Source organism: Anguilla anguilla, chromosome 7 (genome assembly GCF_013347855.1).
Source record: "Anguilla anguilla isolate fAngAng1 chromosome 7, fAngAng1.pri, whole genome shotgun sequence".
In the NCBI taxonomy this organism is placed as follows: Eukaryota; Metazoa; Chordata; class Actinopteri; order Anguilliformes; family Anguillidae; genus Anguilla; species Anguilla anguilla.
This window is the reverse complement of record NC_049207.1, coordinates 44,308,564-44,326,902: the sequence shown is the minus strand read 5'-3', so window position 1 is coordinate 44,326,902 and position 18,339 is coordinate 44,308,564. Positions and strand designations below refer to the sequence as shown.

The following is an 18,339-nucleotide window of genomic DNA, read 5'->3' as shown; positions in this document are numbered from 1 at the left end:
GGTCTAGGAGATTGCCAGCTTTGTGTGTTGGTGGGGAGTGCATTAGGGAGAGATCGAATGAATGAAGTAGAGGCAGGAAGGCTGCGGAGTGGGAGGCATCAAGGTGGATGTTGAAGTCTCCCAGGAGGATCAGTGGGGTGCCATCCTCTGGGAAGGAGCTCAGCAGGGTGTCGAGCTCATCAAGGAAGTTTCCCAGGGGCCCTGGAGGGCGATAGATAACTACAATATACAAGTTAACAGGATAGGTGATTGAGACAGAGTGGTATTCAAAGGTAGAGATGGAGAGGTGAGAGAGGGGGAGAACAGAGAATTTCCAGGAGGGAGAGATCAGCAAACCTGTGCCCCCACCACGGCCAGATGGGCGGGGGGTGTGAGAGAAGGAGAAGGAGGAGGAGAGGGCTGCAGGGGTTGCAGTATGAATACTGAATGTTTGCCATATTCATGCATCTCTTCTACAAATAAAGCAGGTAAAAGTACATGTAACTTGGATGATGAAGAAAATGGCACAATAGAGAAAACATACCACAGTCTCCAGACAACCAATCAATCCACCAACCAATCAATTACTATATTTGTATAGCACCATATACAAACGTATATAACAACAGGCAGTTTAAAGAGAGAATAAAAAGGTTTTTTAAAGGGGGGGGTGGGGGGGCGTATATATTATATCTTGTAAAAGTGGGTCAAGCCAAACTCTAGCAGCAGATGGGATTCAGAAAAGCACATCTCAGTAAAATCAAACATCCTGGAGAAAACAGACCAGCACTCACAAGGGTGACTCAGCTCATGTGATGGGAAGCTCTATGTATTGGTTGCAGAAAGCATGAAAGGCTAAACACAAGCAATTCAAGGACTCCTGAACACAGTATAAAATCTTCAGGGCTCCTGAGGCTTAAAAGAAGCCACCAGTGAAAGCATACTGCAGACCCTAGGACCAGCTCACTCCCAGTCTGTCCCTGCTGGAATGTCTTAGCACCCAGGTACAGTATGTAAAAATACGAGCCCTGAAATAAACGTCTCTCAGCACATTCCTCACGTGAGCATCTACAACACTAAAGCATGGGTCTCTGGCGCCATCCTGTGGTTCTTAAGTAAAAATGATCTGACTCGACAATGAAGTTTGCAGGATAAATGTTAATTTCATTAGCATCAAATTTGAAAACAAATGAAATTTCATAATACACCTGAAAAAAAGCAAATGGCAGTTTTCATTAAGTTGTAAAAAAGTAATTTGCTTTTCACATGAATTTATATGTGACATTTTATTTTAAAGGGGGTTATATCAGTATAACAAAAGGCTTTGTCATACTGTTTAGTTCTGGTCATCTAGAGGCCTAGACTATACACTCAGAGAAAAAGTGTTCTTTGGCTTGTCTCCATAGGGGAACCCTTTTTAGTTCTTTATAAAACCCTTTACGGTAGGTGTTCCCAGACAGAAACATTTTGTCTTACCAAGAACACTTGCACTAGATGGGGTCCGATCCTCTATAAACAGAAAAGCCATTTGGAACCTTCTCTTCTGATACAGTATAAGTTGAAATGGGAAAAGAGGACTGGCACTAGGTTCCAAACAAATAAGAAATGAAAATATATCAAAACGAACATAATTTCTTTAGTAAAATTACATAAATAAGTCACTGACTGGCTTCTATTAACTGTGGTCTGTCCAACATATCCAAAAGTTTTCTGTCGTCAGTGGTGGCTGTTTTATTTATATCATGAATACAGTTTCTCCAGGAAAAATATGGTATTGCTGAAACGAAGATGTATGTCAATTATAAGTTAAAGCGGGTAACAAAAACATTAAAGTAACCGCTGAAAACAAGCACTTGAAGTTACGAAGCATCGCCCTGGGCCTTTAAAACTACATTTCCCATAATCATAAGACCTAGACGTGATAGATCATGAGGTAAGTCACGGGAGAGCCGCAGCTCCTCCGTTTCACTTTCTCTGGCTGCCAGTCCCACAGATAAGCGGCCTGACAGCGGTGTCGGGTTTGTTATGATGGCGGTGGAAGCTATTTCTTCTCCAGACTGGGAATTTGACCGATTTGACGATGGGTCGCAAAGTAATATATTTTTTATTTTATTATGGTGCGCTAAGGAGGTATTTGACATGTTATTTAGTAAGCTGTACTTGTGCGGAAGTAGATAATAGAAAGTAGCCCGATCCAAAAAACAAGCTTGTTAGCTAGCTATCGATAATGTTTCTGATTGAATCATACCGCTGTTTAGCAGCAGCAAAAAAGTTAGCTGCTCCATCAGTTCAGAACAGTCATCTTGTGTCGTTTTACATCGCATGGGTGGGTTGTTAATGGTCACAGATACTCTAGCTATAATAACTTGAAGCTGTGTGCAAGCTGTCTACTCTGTGCCTGCACTGAACCATTGTCCCTGAGCAGCCAGCTAACGTTAGCTAGCTGGGTAAAAAGCTCAAGCTACGAAGTTGGCCCGGCTGAGCGCAATACATATTTATTTGGTGAGCTTGGTCACGTCTGGAATCGATCTGTCGCGATTGTCGCAGTGCTTTATTGTGGACGGGTGTCTATAGCTTAGTGGCTGTATTATGCCCTCAAGCTGCTTGTAAAGTCATGCAGAATTAATTAGCTTACGAGCAAGCACGGTTGCTAGCCAGATCTTTTATTTTTGTGAGCAGACTTGAATTACTGCTGAGTAGGCTAGCTGGTTAACAGATACACACACACACACACACACACACCGAACGGCATGTTTCACTTAGTGAAGTCAGACACAATCTTGCGAAAACACTGCGTCTGAATGGAGAAGCCGTTCGTGGAATTGCAAAAGACTGTAGGTTGTTCGTGTTCATTTCAAACGGTCTGGCCCGCTTCTAGACTCTGTATCTGACAGGCTGTGTCTGTAAATGTGTTCAGCTGAAACGTCAGTGCAGGCGAAATGCTGCGGATTTTGATTGGTCCATTTCCATACTGTTCTTGCACAGCTAGAATGGCAAACAAAATTGCAGACTCCTACTTCAAAAGACTCCCACAAGTAACTTAACAATAGGTATTTCTCAGTAAATGGCTATCCATTTTGTAAAGTGTTTTTTTCTATTATTTACAATGGCATTCTGGATGTTGCCAGAATGATAGCCTAACCTGCTTGTGTTACGACTCTCTTTTCCTCATAATATCTTACTAGTGTCATTCTAATGTTTATTGCTGAAAAGGAACGTCTCACATGCAGGATAAAATTTGTTAACAGGGCAGGTAGTAGCAGGTTTGGGCCTGTCGCCTGTTTTAGCCCTGTGGCGTGTTTGTCGATAGCGTCTCACAGCCGTGTAACATGTTTTGAGTACCGTGTAGCCACTGAATCCCCGCTCTTCCCCTTTTCCCAGAGATACACACTGAGGTGCAACTGAAGAATTATGGGAAGTTTCTGGAAGAGTACACGTCCCAGCTCCGTGGCATCGAGGACGCGCTCGATGACTCCATCGGAGACGTGTGGGACTTCACCCTGGACCCCATTGCTCTGAAGGTGCAATTTGACACCCCAAACACCATACACCACACCCCAAAAACTGCACACCCCACCTTGCACTGCTTTGTGCATTTGTGTCAGTGCGCATCTCCTGTGAGAAGCTCTCTTCAGTGTGTTTCTGCATCTGTCCCTTTAGCTTGTCCCCTATGAGCAGTCCTCACTCCTGGAGCTGATCAAAACAGACAACAAGGTAAGATACCTCTGTTGGGGACGTCTTCACCTGGCTCCCTTCTCTCCTCGTCCCCTTCTCTCCCACCCCCCCCCCCACCCCCCCTGCCCTTTTCTCTCCTCGACCCTCTTCTCTCCTCGCCCATGCTGGTAGTCTAACATCATCCATATTTGTGCAATAACCTTCAGCAGCCTTTGATCAGACCAGCTTGTGTGGTCATGTGATAGAGGCAGAAACCTTCAGGATAATCTTAGTCCAGGTTTAGCTTGACACACTGCTGGATAAACTCTAGACAAAGGATCTCAAATTCCTTCCTAGGAGCCACAGCACCTGCAGGTTTTGGATGATTCCTTCTATTTAGACCTTGGAAACGAGTTTTGTGGACTTTGTAACCAATCTCTAACTTAAATTCAGCGCTTCGGTGCCAAAACGCGCTGAAAATCTGCCGACGTTGACGCTCTGGGGCTTGAGTTTGACATGAATAACAAGCGTATGTGGGCTGAACATCCTGTTCCTGTCCTTAAGTGTGCTTATTCTTCTCTGTGACTGAATGCTGTCCAAACATTTTGACGAGTTTTCCAGAAGAGAGAAGTCAGCAGTCTGTTCTGCTTTCATGCTTTGTATGTTTTTTTTTGGGTCTCTCTTTGTGGGTGTCCCTCAGGTCCTGAACAAAGTTATCACTGTCTTCGCTGCTCTCTGTAGCGAAATCAAGAAACTGAAATACGAGGTATGAATTTCACCGTTTTTATTAAATCTCCTTTAGTGTGAACTCCCTGGCTGCCTGTGTTACGGTGCATTGTGGGATCATGTGAAGTCTGCATTGCTTTTAGTAGTTCTTGCTTTTTTTTTTTTGATGATAAAGTCATTAAAATAACAGCCAGACTGCAGCGTTTGGTTTAAGAATGCTTGAAGATATGGGGGTTAATGTGTTGCTTTAAGGACAGGTTTTTTTTATCCTCGTGTTGCCTTTAGAAACACTAAAGATAAGCTTCTTCTTCTGTTGTTGTCTAGCTGTGGCTATTTTAAGATGACTGACGAGCTGTGTTTTATGGCAAAAATCCAACAAACTAATTGAATTTGCCCTCACTCTGCAGGCTGAAACTAAATTCTACAATGGTCTTCTGTACTATGGGGAAGGAGGTAAGCACAACTCATTCTTATACATTACAGGAAGATTTGAAGATGAAGGCATCCTAGCTTTGATTTTACCTGAGATAGTTCATATTTATAAACTGGGCTAACATTTTTTCTGGTTAAATGATTTTGTATACAGTTCTTCTTGTGTGTACAGTGCAGAGTTGGAGTCAGTTCCTTTTCGGGGTTGGGGACCCCAGCTCTAGGAAATGAAAGGGAAAATGGCCACTAAATAGCCTTGCAGAGTTTTCCAGCCAATAGTAACTGACAGTGTGCAACATTTCCTTGGTGACCTGTGCTTGAGCGCTGTGATTGGTCCTCACTGTTCTGTGGCTGACAGGAAGTGTGTGTTTCAGTGTCGGACACCTCTGTGCTGGAGGGGGAGTCCCAGGTGCAGATGGGGCGCTTTATATCCTTCCTGCAGGTGAGTGGGTGTGTGTTTGTGTGTTTGTGTGTGTGCGTGTGTGCGTGTGTGCGTGTGTGTGTGCGTGTGTGTGTGTGTGTGTGAAAGACAGAGAGAGAGAGAGAAAGAGAGAGACGAGACACACACATGAGCATTAATCTCTGTGTTGTGTGTGTGTGTTTGTGTGCGTGTGTGCGCGTGTGTCTGAGAGACAGAGACTTGAGCATTAATCTGTCTGTTGTATATGTTGCAGGAGCTGTCATGCTTCGTGTCTCGCTGTTTCGAGGTTGTGGTGAACGTGATCCACCAGCTGGCCTCCCTCTACAACAGCAGCAAGTGAGAGAGCGTAACACGGCATCTAGTGTGTTGCAGGCCATAGCGTAGCACAGCGTACTGAGCGTAGCACAGGCGAGAGCTTAATACATCGCCTGCGTAGCACAGACCAGAGCATAATGCAGCATCCCATAGCAGAACACAGTCACTTCTCTAAGTTCTGCTCTTTTTTTCCCTTCAAGGGGCTCCACAAAAATCATCGAGTCATCTGGAGTTCACTTTCAGGTACAGTAACCCGAACGCAAACAAACAGTCTGAAGAGTGAATGTGATTCATCAGTTTGGCTGAAAATAAAGCATGAGCATTCCCACAATGCCACAGGAGAGCGAGCTTACGCAGAACAGCCCTTTTCAGTTTCCTTTATAGATGCATGGATGGATGGGTTATTTATGCCGTACCCATAATGCCCCTTTCTTGTGCAGACAGTGTATGAGCAGCTGGGGGAGTTGCTGGTGGTGCTCATCACCCTGGATGAGATTATGGAGAACCACAGCACCCTGAAAGAGCACTGGAAGATGTACAAGAGGTGAGGCCTAGTATGGTCTGCACATGCATAACACATGCCCATAGGCACACGCATGTATACGCATGTGCACAGTGACTGATGACCTGTACATACACACGCAAACATGCACACGCACGCCATGGGGAGTTGCTGAGCTCTCTGCTCGTTGCCTAGGTTACTCAAATCCGTACACCACAACCCCTCCAAGTTTGCAATCCCGGAGGACAAGCTGAAGCCATTTGAGAAGCTTCTACTGAAACTGGAGGGACAGCTGCTGGACGGCATGATCTTCCAGGTGACCTGTTACCTCACTTCCTGTCTGAGCTTCCTGGTGCCGCACTATTTCTCAGCTCCCTTCCTGCAAAATTAATGGTCATTGTGTGTGTGTGTGTGTGTGTGTGGAGAGAGACAAACCACTGGTGTTTAACACCCCTGTCGTTACTGCTTAGGCGTGTGTGGAGCAGAGGTTTGATAACCCAGGAGAGGGTGTGTCCGTGTCCAAAAACAGCGCTTTCGCGGAAGAGTTCGCCCTCAATATCCGGACGATCTTCACCAACGTGGAGTCCAAGCTCGGTATGTTGCTGTGGGTTTGTTTTCTTTATTAATTAAGTATCTGGGTCATCGGTGATATGTTGCGCTGCCCTTCCTGGGCGTGATGCTGTGCTCTGTGGGTGTGGCTATGTGCCCTGTGGGTGTGGCTATGTACTCGGTGGGGGTGGCTCTGTGCCCTGTGGGCATGGCTTTGTGGGCGTGGCTCTGTGCCCTGTGGGTGTGGCTGTGTACTCTGTGGGCGTGGCTATGTGCCCTGTGGGTGTGGGTGTGGCTCTGTGCCCTGTGGGCATGGCTTTGTGGGCGTGGCTCTGTGTCCTGTGGGTGTGGCTGTGTACTCTGTGGGGGTGGCTCTGTGCCCTGTGGGTGTGGCTGTGTGGGCGTGGCTCTGTGCCCTGTGGGTGTGGCTATGTACTCTGTGGGGGTGGCTCTGTGCCCTGTGGGCATGGCTTTGTGGGCGTGGCTATGTGCCCTGTGGGTGTGGCTGTGTACTCTGTGGGGGTGGCTCTGTGCCCTGTGGGCATGGCTTTGTGGGCGTGGCTCTGTGCCCTGTGGGCGTGGCTCTGTGCCCTGTGGGTGTGGCTCTGTGCCCTGTGGGCGTGGCTCTGTGCCCTGTGGGTGTGGCTCTGACTACCATGCTGCGTGTTCCAGGTGAGCCGTCAGAGATCGATCAGAGGGATAAGTATGCTGGTGTCTGCGGGCTGTTCGTGCTTCATTTTCACATCTTCAGAGCCGTCGACAAGAAGCTGTACAAAGCCCTGCTGGACATCTGCAAGAAGGTGTGTGTGCGCTTGTGTGTGTGTGTGTCCGTGTGTGTGTTTGTCTCTCTGTGTGTGTGTGCACTGATCGCTCCCTCTCTCCCCAGGTCCCGGCTGTAACGCTCACTGCGAACATCATCTGGTTCTCCGACTCCTTCCTGATGACTAAAGTTCCGGCCGCAGCCAAACTGATGGACAAGAAGAGTCTGCAGAGCATCAAAGCTCAGAGAGAAGCTTTCCTGCAGCAGAAAGCACAGAGCCTGACCAAGTACGCACATCTCTCCCTCTGGCTTCCTGTCGCTTTAATTCTGTCACTCTATCAGTCTGTCTCTATCCCTCTGGCTCTCTATTGCCACATCTCTCTACAGCAGAAAACAGACTTTCACCAAGTACACACATCTGTCACCCCTTTACTATCACTCTATCCCCCATCACTATCAGAAAGCACTGATTCTCACCAAGTACACACATCCCTGTCCCTCTTTCTCTATCACTATCACTCTATCCCCCACTCCTCTCACTCTATCCCACATCTCTATCCCTCTGTCTTTGTCGCTCTGTATCTCTATTACTATCTTCCAACAGCTAAAAGCACAGATTCTCACCAAGTACGCACATCTCTATGACTCTATCAGTCTATCACTCTGTCTCTCTGTCCCTCTATCTCTGTCTCTATCCCTCCATCAGTCTGTCCCTCTATCACCCTGTCTGGCTGAAAAGCACAGTTAAGTAGCTGTGCTAATGTTATCATAGGACAGTTTATGGAATACGTATGGAAGTGGAGGACATGCCTTTTATGACACTTCTTGTTTCCCATCATGCTCTTGTGTAGGGATGTGCAGTCCTACTATGTGTTCGTCACTTCGTGGATGATGAAGATGGAGTCAATTCTGTCCAAAGAGCAACGGAGCGACAAGTTCTCCGAAGATCTGAGCAGCAGATGCGGTGTGTTTGTGCAGGTAATGATGTTCAGGTGTCTCTGTGTACAGGTAATGATGTTCAGGTGTGTCTGCGTGTAAGTAATGATCATATTCGGGTGTGTCTGTGTACAGGAAGTGATGATTACATTCAATGATGTTGAATGTGAGTGGGAGGAAGTATTCATTACTGGGATAAATAACGGTGATGTAACTCTCCTACAGGGCATTCTGTACGCATATGGAATCGGCATCATCATCAGAACCACCATGAACCTGTATATGTCCACCCAGAAGCCCATGACCAAGACCACAGTGAAGGCCCTGTGCAGGCTGGTGGAGCTGCTCAAGGTACAGGGGAAAGGCCCGTGGAAAGTTCTCCATGTTTCCTGCAGTGCTGTGGTGCTCCTGCACCATTGGTGTTCAGTTATGGTGTTTGTGTTCAGTTAGTGTTTAGGGACAGTGCTGGTGTTCAGTAACTATGTTCAGTTACAGTGTTGGTGCTAAGTAACAGTGTTCAGTAATAGTATTCTGTAACAGTGTTCAGTAATGGTGTTGGTGTTCAGTAATGGTGCTGGTGTTCAGTAATAGTTTTCAGTAACAGTGTTCAGTAGTGGTGTTGGTGTTCAGTAACGGTGTCGGTGCTCCAGGCGGTCGAGCACACTTTCCACAGGCGCTCCATGGTGGTCGCTGACTCCGTGTCCCACATCAGCCAGCAGCTGCAGTCCCAGGCGCTCGCCTCCATCGCTACGGCCAAGGTGAGTGACACAGCGCCCTCTGCTGCCCCCTGCTGGACGGGCTGGTAGAACGCGCGCACTAACCACGGTAACTGCGTCCCGCAGAAACGAGTGATCTCGGACAAGAAGTACAGCGAGCAGCGGCTGGACGTGCTGTCGGCGCTGGTGCTGGCGGAGAACGCTCTGAACGGCCCGAGCACGTGGGAACGGCGGCTGGTGGTGTCGCTCGCTCTCAGCGTGGGAACACAGATGGTACGAGAGAGAGTGTGTGTGTGTGTGTGTGTGTGTGTATGTGTGTAATCTGTGTGTGTGTGTATGTGTGTATAATCTGTGTAATCTGTGTGTTCTCTGTTTCCTGTAGAAAACCTTTAAGGATGAGGAGCTGCTGCCCCTGCAGCTGGTTTTGAAGAAACTGGACCTGATCAGTGAGCTGAGAGAGAGGTAAAATATATAACACACACACACACACACACACACACACAGATTACATACACAGACAGAAACACATACACACCAACAATCTTTCTGGTATTCAGGGTGAAGGTTCAGTGTTGAGGGTAGATGTTTCTGGTGTTCAGGGTGAAGGTTCAGTGTTGAGGGTAGATGTTTCTGGTGTTCAGGGTGAAGGTTCAGTGTTGAGGGTAGATGTTTCTGGTGTTCAGGGTGAAGGTTCAGTGTTGAGGGTAGATGTTTCTGGTGTTCAGGGTGAAGGTTCAGTGTTGAGGGTAGATGTTTCTGGTGTTCAGGGTGAAGGTTCAGTGTTGAGGGTAGATGTTTCTGGTGTTCAGGGTGAAGGTTCAGTGTTGAGGGTAGATGTTTCTGGTGTTCAGGGTGAAGGTTCAGTGTTGAAGGTAGATGTTTCTGGTATTCAGGGTGAAGGTTCAGTGTTGAGGGTACATGTTTCTGGTGTTCAGGGTGAAGGTTCAGTGTTGAGGGTAGATGTTTCTGGTGTTCAGGGTGAAGGTTCAGTGTTGAGGGTACATGTTTCTGGTGTTCAGGGTGAAGGTTCAGTGTTGAGGGTAGATGTTTCTGGTGTTCAGGGTGAAGGTTCAGTGTTGAGGGTAGATGTTTCTGGTGTTCAGGGTGAAGGTTCAGTGTTGAGGGTACATGTTTCTGGTGTTCAGGGTGAAGGTTCAGTGTTGAGGGTAGATGTTTCTGGTGTTCAGGGTGAAGGTTCAGTGTTGAGGGTAGATGTTTCTGGTGTTCAGGGTGAAGGTTCAGTGTTGAGGGTACATGTTTCTGGTGTTCAGGGTGAAGGTTCAGTGTTGAGGGTAGATGTTTCTGGTGTTCAGGGTGAAGGTTCAGTGTTGAGGGTAGATGTTTCTGGTGTTCAGGGTGAAGGTTCAGTGTGACTGCAGTTTCCTGTATTGGCACCGCGCGGTCTTCCCCATCTACCTGGACGATGTCTACGACAGCGCGGTGGACGCAGCGCGGCTTCACGTGAGTCCACTTGCCACCGTACTCCCAAATCAGCATTTCATTGGCTGTTTTTTTCTCTCCACCTCACTGATTGGCTTGTGTACTTTCTCCTCCCACTCTGATTGGCTGGCACCCGATCTCCTACTACCCTGATTGGTTCTCAGTACATGTTCAGTGCTCTGAGAGACTGCGTCCCCACCATGCTGCACGCCAGACACCTGGAGTCATGTGACCAGCTGCTTGAGAGCTATGACACGGAGACCATGCAGGTGTTTAAGGAGGTGAGCGAGAGACGGGGAGAGCAAGAGGGAAAGAGGGATTTATTTTACTCTCAAATTTTAAACTCCCACTTAAGTTGAACGAATCAATTTAATTTGCTCCCCTGCTCTCTCCCTCTGTCTCTCTCAGCACCTCCTGGATAAGCTGTGTAAGGAGATAGAGAAAGACCTTCGTCTGTCCGTCCACACACACCTCAAACTGGACGACAGGAACCCCTTTAAGGTGGGGATGAAGGACCTGGCTCACCTGTTCTCCCTCAAACCCATCCGCTTCTTCAACCGCTTCATCGACATCAAAGGTGAGCCACGCCCCTGTACCTGTCTCAAACTCTCTCTGCCACACCCCTTTACCTGTCCCACACTCTCTCTGCCACACCCCTTTACCTGTCCCACACTCTCTCTGCCACACCCCTGTACCTGTCTCACACTCTCTCTGCCACACCCCTTTGCATGTCTCACACTCTCTCTGCCACACCCCTTTGCATGTCTCACACTCTCTCTGCCACACCCCTTTGCATGTCTCACACTCTCTCTGCCACACCCCTTTACCTGTCTCACACTCTCTCTGCCACACCCCTTTGCATGTCTCACACTCTCTCTGCCACACCCCTTTACCTGTCTCACACTCTCTCTGCCACACCCCTTTGCATGTCTCACACTCTCTCTGCCACACCCCTTTGCATGTCTCACACTCTCTCTGCCACACCCTTGTACCTGTCTCACACTCTCTCTGCCTGTTCTCCTGCAGCCTATGTGACACACTACCTGGATAAGACCTTCTATAACCTGACCACGGTGGCGCTGCACGACTGGGCCACCTACAGCGAGATGAGAAACCTGGCAACCCAGCGCTACGGCCTGCTGATGACCGAAGCGCACCTGCCCAGCCAGACCCTGGAACAGGTGGGTGTGCGTGTGTGTGTGTGCGTCAGAGAGCGTGAGATCGCGTGAGTGCTTGAGAGTGTGAGAGTGTGAGTGCTTGAGAGCGTGAGAGTATGAGTGCTTTAGTGCTTTAGTGTGTGAGTGTTTGAGTGTGTGTGAGAGAGTAAATATGTTTTACATTTGAGTGATAGTGTGAGAGTGTGTCCACATTTGGGTTAAGTACATATTTGAAACATGTTCTGCATGTTTTCCTCCTCAGGGTCTGGATGTTCTCGAGATCATGAGGAACATCCACGTGTTTGTCTCACGTTACCTGTACAACCTGAACAACCAGGTGAGCCTCCTGTCTGCAGCCCCCCCCCCCCCCCCACCCCTGATCTGGGTTTAAGAGAGGACACTAAAGCCCCCCCCTGCCCTCCCCAAGCTAGGGCCTCTGAATCTCCTTTCTGCTTCTCCAGATCTTCATTGAGAGGACCAGCAACAACAAGCACCTGAACACCATCAACATCCGCCACATCGCCAACTCCATCCGAACCCACGGCACGGGCATCATGAACACCACGGTGAGGAGGGGGGCGCTCTGGTATATTAAAACTTGGAGACGATGATGATGATGATGATGATGGTGGTGGTGATGAAGACGGTAACACTATAAAATACAGCAAATAATAACAACATCAAGAGAAACAACAGAGAGATGGTGATGATGGTAAAACGCACCCCCCTCCCCTACATAAATAGGCTACAGCTCAAAAAGTATGTCCATAAAAATGTACCAAATGTAAAAAGGCAACACACAGTTAAAATCAAAATGAAATAATTTTAATAAAATAAAAGTCTTAAAAGATGGAACAGATCCTTATCGCTCCTATTTTCATGTGGAAGACTCTTGAGAGCATACTTGTCCAGAGGCCTTCAAAGAAAGCAGTGTCTGGAGTTTAATTAGTCTCTTAATTAACATCTAGCCGGTCTGACACATTTAGACAAAGGAAATGGCGCTGATAATTTTTTAATCGCTCACATTTAATGTGGAATGAGCGCGTCAGATTTCTCATCGGTGTTGAATGTGACCGCTTCCCTGTCTGATTCGCCCGCAGGTGAATTTTACCTACCAGTTCCTACGGAAGAAGTTCTACATCTTCAGCCAGTTCATGTACGACGAGCACATCAAGTCCCGTCTGATCAAGGACATTCGCTTCTTCAGGGAGACCAAAGACCAGTCTGATCAGAAGGTGGGAGACATGGCCCCCCCATCACCCGCTCCTTCTTCCCCCCCCCCCCCAAACAATTTCTATTTCATCACTAACCTTCTGGCTTGGAGACCCAACTCAGATTCTCATTAACCAGCAGCTTACAATGGTTCTTCCTTGACAAAAACAAAGTTGCAGTCACAGAGAGGTGTGCAATAGCTGCTGTCCTAAATGCATGATGGGTAACACTGGGGCCAGGCCCCATCACAGAATCCAGACTGAGCCCCTGCTTTTTGCTGCCCCTGGTGGCCATGATGTGTTTGTGCAGTACCCTTTTGAGCGGGCGGAGAAGTTCAATCGCGGGATCAGGAAGCTGGGAATCACCCCCGATGGACAGAGCTACCTGGACCAGTTCAGACAGCTCATCAGTCAGATAGGTGAGACGTCACCGTGGCAACGCATCACTGTGCAGCTGCGCGACTGCACTACATTACTACTGATAACCTGACTGAGCTTCCTCCTCCTCCTCACAGGTAATGCTATGGGCTATGTGCGCATGATCCGCTCTGGAGGCCTCCACTGCTGCAGCAGCGCCATCAGGTGAGAGGGAAGGTTCCAGAATCGGCCTGTACTGCTCTGCCTGCCAGTGGCTCAGTGTTAGAGTTACCATACCCACAGCTGGGAGAATGCTGCTAGCCCAGTGTTAGAGTTACCTTACCCACCGCTGGGAGAATGCTGCTAGCCCAGTGTTAGAGTTACCATACCCGCAGCTGGGAGAATGCTGCTAGCCCAGTGTTAGAGTTACCATATCCACAGCTGGGAGAATGCTGCTAGCCCAGTGTTAGAGTTACCATACCCACAGCTGGGAGAATGCTGCTAGCCCAGTGTTAGAGTTACCATACCCACAGCTGGGAGAATGCTGCTAGCCCAGTGTTAGAGTTACCATACCCGCAGCTGGGAGAATGCTGCTAGCCCAGTGTTAGAGTTACCATATCCACAGCTGGGAGAATGCTGCTAGCCCAGTGTTAGAGTTACCATACCCACAGCTGGGAGAATGCTGCTAGCCCAGTGTTAGAGTTACCGTACCCGCAGCTGGGAGAATGCTGCTAGCCCAGTGTTAGAGTTACCATACCCACAGCTGGGAGAATGCTGCTAGCCCAGTGTTAGAGTTACCATACCCACAGCTGGGAGAATGCTGCTAGCCCAGTGTTAGAGTTACCATACCCACAGCTGGGAGATTGCTGCTAGCCCAGTGTTAGAGTTACCTTACCCGCAGCTGGGAGAATGCTGCTAGCCCAGTGTTAGAGTTACCATACCAACAGCTGGGAGAATGCTGCTAGCCCAGTGTTAGAGTTACCATACCCACAGCTGGGAGAATGCTGCTAGCCCAGTGTTAGAGTTACCATACCCACAGCTGGGAGAATGCTGCTAGCCCAGTGTTAGAGTTACCATACCCACAGCTGGGAGAGGGCTGCTGGTGTTTCACTGCTTAACAGTCAGATAATCGTTGTTCTCCAGGTTTGTTCCGGATCTCGAGGACATTGTGAACTTTGAGGAGCTGGTGAAGGAGGAGGGGCTCTCGGAGGAGACGCAGAAAGCTGCCAGGTGGACACCTTGCCTGTAACCTTACCTGTGACCTCACCTGTTACTTCACCTGTGACTTTGATGTTTCAATTAAACATAAAAGTGTGATATATTGTACTACTTTAGTGGGCTCTAACTGTAAGATTAAATACAGGTGAATTGACGCAGTGTCTGTCTGTCTGTGTATGTGCATGTTCCAGCGTGCTGGACTCGGTCCTGGGTGATCTGACCAGTAACTCGGCAGAGGGGACGGAGTACTTTAAGATGCTGGTGGGCGTGTTCGCTCAGGAGTTCCGCAGTGTTAAAAATATGCACCTCAGGAACTTCTACATGATCGTGCCTCCGCTGGTGAGTCTGTCTTACTTCCCACCTGTGTGGAGTCAGCTAGCCCTCTATAGCGCTGTAAAAAAAACTCTCCCTATCTCTCTGAGTCTGCCTCTGTCTGTCTGTCTGTTTGTTTGTCAGGGATTTTTCACTTGCTGTAATTGTATTCATTTTTGTTGATTGCGCTCCTGTGTTGAGGCTTTGTGGTGTCTGAGAGGCTACCTAACACCACTGGTGTTCTCTCTCTCTCTGGCCTCCAGACGGTGAATTTCGTGGAGCACTCCATCGGCTGCAAGGAGAAGCTCAACAAGAAGAACAAAGGAGGGGCTGCCTTCACTGACGATGGCTTTGCTATGGGTGAGCAGAGCACAGGGTTGCACGGTACACAATGTAGCAGACTAGAGTACAGCAGGGTATGGGTAGGTATGGCATAGTATAGCATGGTATAACAGAGTAGAGCAATGTATAGAAAAGTATAGCAGGGGAACATGGGTGAGTATAGCAGAGCATAGAACAGTATTGCTGAGTATAATGCTTTGCTATGGATGGGTGGTACCATGCATATGGTGTGTGTGTACCTGATAATGCAGTTAGCCATATATGTGGCACATGTGATGTGTTTGTTTATTAATGTACCTGTGCCTATATTAACTTATACATGTGTACCTGTGTGTGTGTGTGTTTGTGTGTGTTAATATACCTGTGTGTGCATTAACGTATGTGTGTGTGCTAATGTACCTGTGTGTGTACAGGTGTGGCCTACATTCTGAAGCTGCTGGATCAATACCAGGAGTTTGACTCCCTGCACTGGTTCCAGTCGGTCAGGGATAAGTACCGGAAGGAGCTGAGCGCGGTGACTAAAGAGCAGAATGTTCAGGCCTCGGGCCAGGATGAGAAGCTGCTGCAAACCATGAACCTCACCCAGAAGAGGCTTGACATCTACCTGCAGGTAATCATGGGAAATGTAGTCAACCAGGGCTGTTCTTCACCTGCAGGTAATCATGGGTAATGTAGTTAAACAGGTGGATGATGTTTAAGGCTGTTTGTATTTCTCTTGCAGGAGTTTGAGCTGCTGTATTTCTCCCTGAGCAGCGCACGCATCTTCTTCAGAGCCGACAAAACGGCTGCAGAAGAGAACCAGGAGAAGAAGGACAGAGGTGAGACGCGCGGACACACACACACACACACACACACACACACACATACACACACACTCACACTCTCTCTGACCCAGTGTAAAGCAAACTGAATTCATGTACAAGTAACACACCCTTTCCTCGTTGGCTGTGCTTGTTTTTCAGAAGAGGCGTACAAATCGGGCAGCAGTAACCCCTCCGGTGATCCTGCCTCAGACCCCGCCCCCAAGTGAGAGGTGGGGGTGTGGCTAACCCTAGGCATCTCACGGATATTCACACCTCGCGGAGAGCCTGTACTGGAGCAGCGCTTCCCACACACCTGTTCTCGGAGAGGGAAGAGGGAGAGAGAGAGAGAGAGAAAAGAAGAGGAGAAAGAGAGAGAGGGAGGAGGAGGCGGCAAGGGAGAGTATAGAGAGTGAGAGGGAGGAAAGGAGAGGAGAGGGGAGAAGAGGGTAAAGACTGGACTGCAGGTGGTGGGACAGAGTAGTGTGATCAGGAAGCAAAGGATGTTGGGTAATCCTACCCCTTCTCTCTGGGACTGGTCTGTTTCAGGACCTGAACAGGGCCAGGCTTCCTGAATCCTAGTTCCATCATTAGAGTCTTCTGGTTCTGGTTCTGGTTCTGGTTCTGGATCCACCTTCACATTTACGTTAGCAGAATGCGCATCTGCCGGCCCGGGTCTTGTTCTCTGCTCCTAATAAAACTCCTGCTCCGTTCACACACCTCTCCTTCATCATTACACCCCCCCCCCCCACCACAAACACACACACAGCACAGGATGACCAGGAGTGTTCGTCTGAGGGACTGCAGTTTTGTCTTTTTATCACTTCCTCTTCTTGCTCGAATTGAACCGAAGGACATTGGCAGCTGCTCAGCTGCGTGCAAAAGCGCTTCGCAGCTACAACCCTGCTTTTGCAGCTTAGTGAACTCGACAGAGAACGCTGCTGAAAATGGTTAACACTGGCTTGTCTCCTCGTAACAGCGCATTGTGGATTTCCCTAACGTAACCTAATGTACGTAGTTGTGGGATTGTGCCATCTTCCTACAGTCACAAATACTCATGGTTGCAAGAATTGATTGCTGTGGCAATTTGATTGGAGTTTTCTGAAGTTCTTGAAGAGATTTTAATTATTTTATTTTTTGATTGGGTGGTACTGATATGCCATTATCAGTGTCCCTCCCCCTTATGTGAATTATAACCTGAGTATGTCTTGTCTTGTTTTGTCTTGTATTTGTCTTGTTTTAGGACATGGACATGACCGTTGATCTTGTAACGTGAATCTAAAGAGCAAGGAACAGTGAGAGCTAAAGAAACAGTCTCCTCTGATCACGAAATTGCATTTAGTCCACGGACAAAAAAAAAAAATCCTTCCGGTTTATTCCGCTGTGTTTTCCAGTCTCGCGTTTGAGTCGGAGTGTTCAGTCCGGCTCAGTCTGACCGTTTTCTGATCCCGTTTTCACTGCGACTTTTTACAGTTTCTGTTGCATCAAATGCGTTCTGTCGTTTTTATCATCCTTACGTCTGATCGATGGCTGTGTACCACATTGAAATTTGTCTTGCACGTCGATGCCTTTCTGTCCGTATTAAAAATCTGCGCCTTTTAATTGTACCCTACAAAGTTCAGTGTAGTGCCTTGTTTACAAAGGCAAACCTTTGTTATGTTTCTGCGCGTCCAATTTCCTTTGTACAATGGATTTTTTTTCTTTTCTTTTCCGATTCAAAAGCCTGTAACTCTACTGTGTTTAACACTCCCGACATTCCCATTTTGATTGGTTACTTGAGCAACAGACAGGAAAACGTGTGGCCGGGCAGCTTACTGAGAGGGAGTGGCCAGGGTAGAGCAGGGGAATTCCCCTTCCTGCAGAGGGAAACCGGCTTCCTCCACCGGGATGGCTTCTCTCTTTTTCTCTACATTTATGGCACATGCCAGTTTTTTGTTTTTTTTGTTGATTTTTTAAAAACCTTTGTACAGAAAATTGCATTTGTTTATATTAATCGTGTGCATTAAATCACAGCATCTTTGTGACATACTGGATGTTAATAAAAAAGAACCAATATTTCAATCATAAATGCAGCAGGCGTAAGGGTTGAGTTAATCTGGGTTTTCTTTTGAGTGTGAATGGCGGTTTGTGAGGAGGCCATAATCCTTGATCCCGTATCAGCAGAAAACCAGAAGTGCTGAGACACGGTGTGCCAAACTGGGTAACAGACCCTACAGACAAACCAGATGGGCAACTACTGCCTTCCTTCCTTCTAGTATAGGGGGATCAGGGGGGTGTTTCACAAAGCAGGATTATCGAGACCGCTGGATAACTGCACTGAGTAAAACCTGGAACAGCTCCTTTTACTTCAATCCATGTTCCAGATTCGGAAGGGTTCCAGGTTTTACTCAGTGCAGTTATGCAGCTAACTCAGTAATCCTGCTTCCTGAAACAGGCCTGCGTTATTAACATAAGTGTTATTTTGTTTATACTAAACATTGGAACCAAAAATGGGAGGTTTTGGGATTTAACTACA

At 47.8% G+C, this 18,339-nt stretch overlaps 1 protein-coding gene across 1 annotated transcript; it reads left to right on the top strand.

Moving 5' to 3' along the window:
• Positions 1-1,923: 1,923 nt before the first annotated feature.
• Positions 1,924-17,896, top strand: washc4 (WASH complex subunit 4). Its single transcript, XM_035426769.1, has 33 exons — positions 1,924-2,071; positions 3,361-3,500; positions 3,640-3,693; positions 4,334-4,399; positions 4,767-4,812; positions 5,163-5,230; positions 5,463-5,545; positions 5,725-5,767; positions 5,965-6,068; positions 6,222-6,342; positions 6,497-6,620; positions 7,248-7,375; positions 7,462-7,622; positions 8,187-8,313; positions 8,497-8,622; positions 8,922-9,029; positions 9,114-9,260; positions 9,370-9,449; positions 10,343-10,448; positions 10,592-10,708; positions 10,836-11,004; positions 11,454-11,608; positions 11,847-11,921; positions 12,046-12,150; positions 12,685-12,819; positions 13,106-13,214; positions 13,311-13,377; positions 14,296-14,382; positions 14,562-14,709; positions 14,946-15,042; positions 15,438-15,634; positions 15,746-15,842; positions 15,987-17,896. The coding sequence occupies exons 1-33, from the start codon at positions 2,005-2,007 to the stop codon at positions 16,052-16,054; spliced, it is 3,525 nt and encodes a 1,174-aa protein (XP_035282660.1). The 5' UTR covers positions 1,924-2,004; the 3' UTR covers positions 16,055-17,896.
• Positions 17,897-18,339: the final 443 nt, after the last annotated feature.

Bases quoted from the DNA above. Each gene is read 5' to 3' on its own strand.
- washc4 (XM_035426769.1), top strand. From the start codon at position 2,005: ATGATGGCGGTGGAAGCTATTTCTTCTCCAGACTGGGAATTTGACCGA. The intron at 6,069-6,221 runs GTGAGGCCTAGT...CTCGTTGCCTAG, and splicing joins CACTGGAAGATGTACAAGAG to GTTACTCAAATCCGTACACC. The intron at 6,621-7,247 runs GTATGTTGCTGT...TGCGTGTTCCAG, and splicing joins CAACGTGGAGTCCAAGCTCG to GTGAGCCGTCAGAGATCGAT.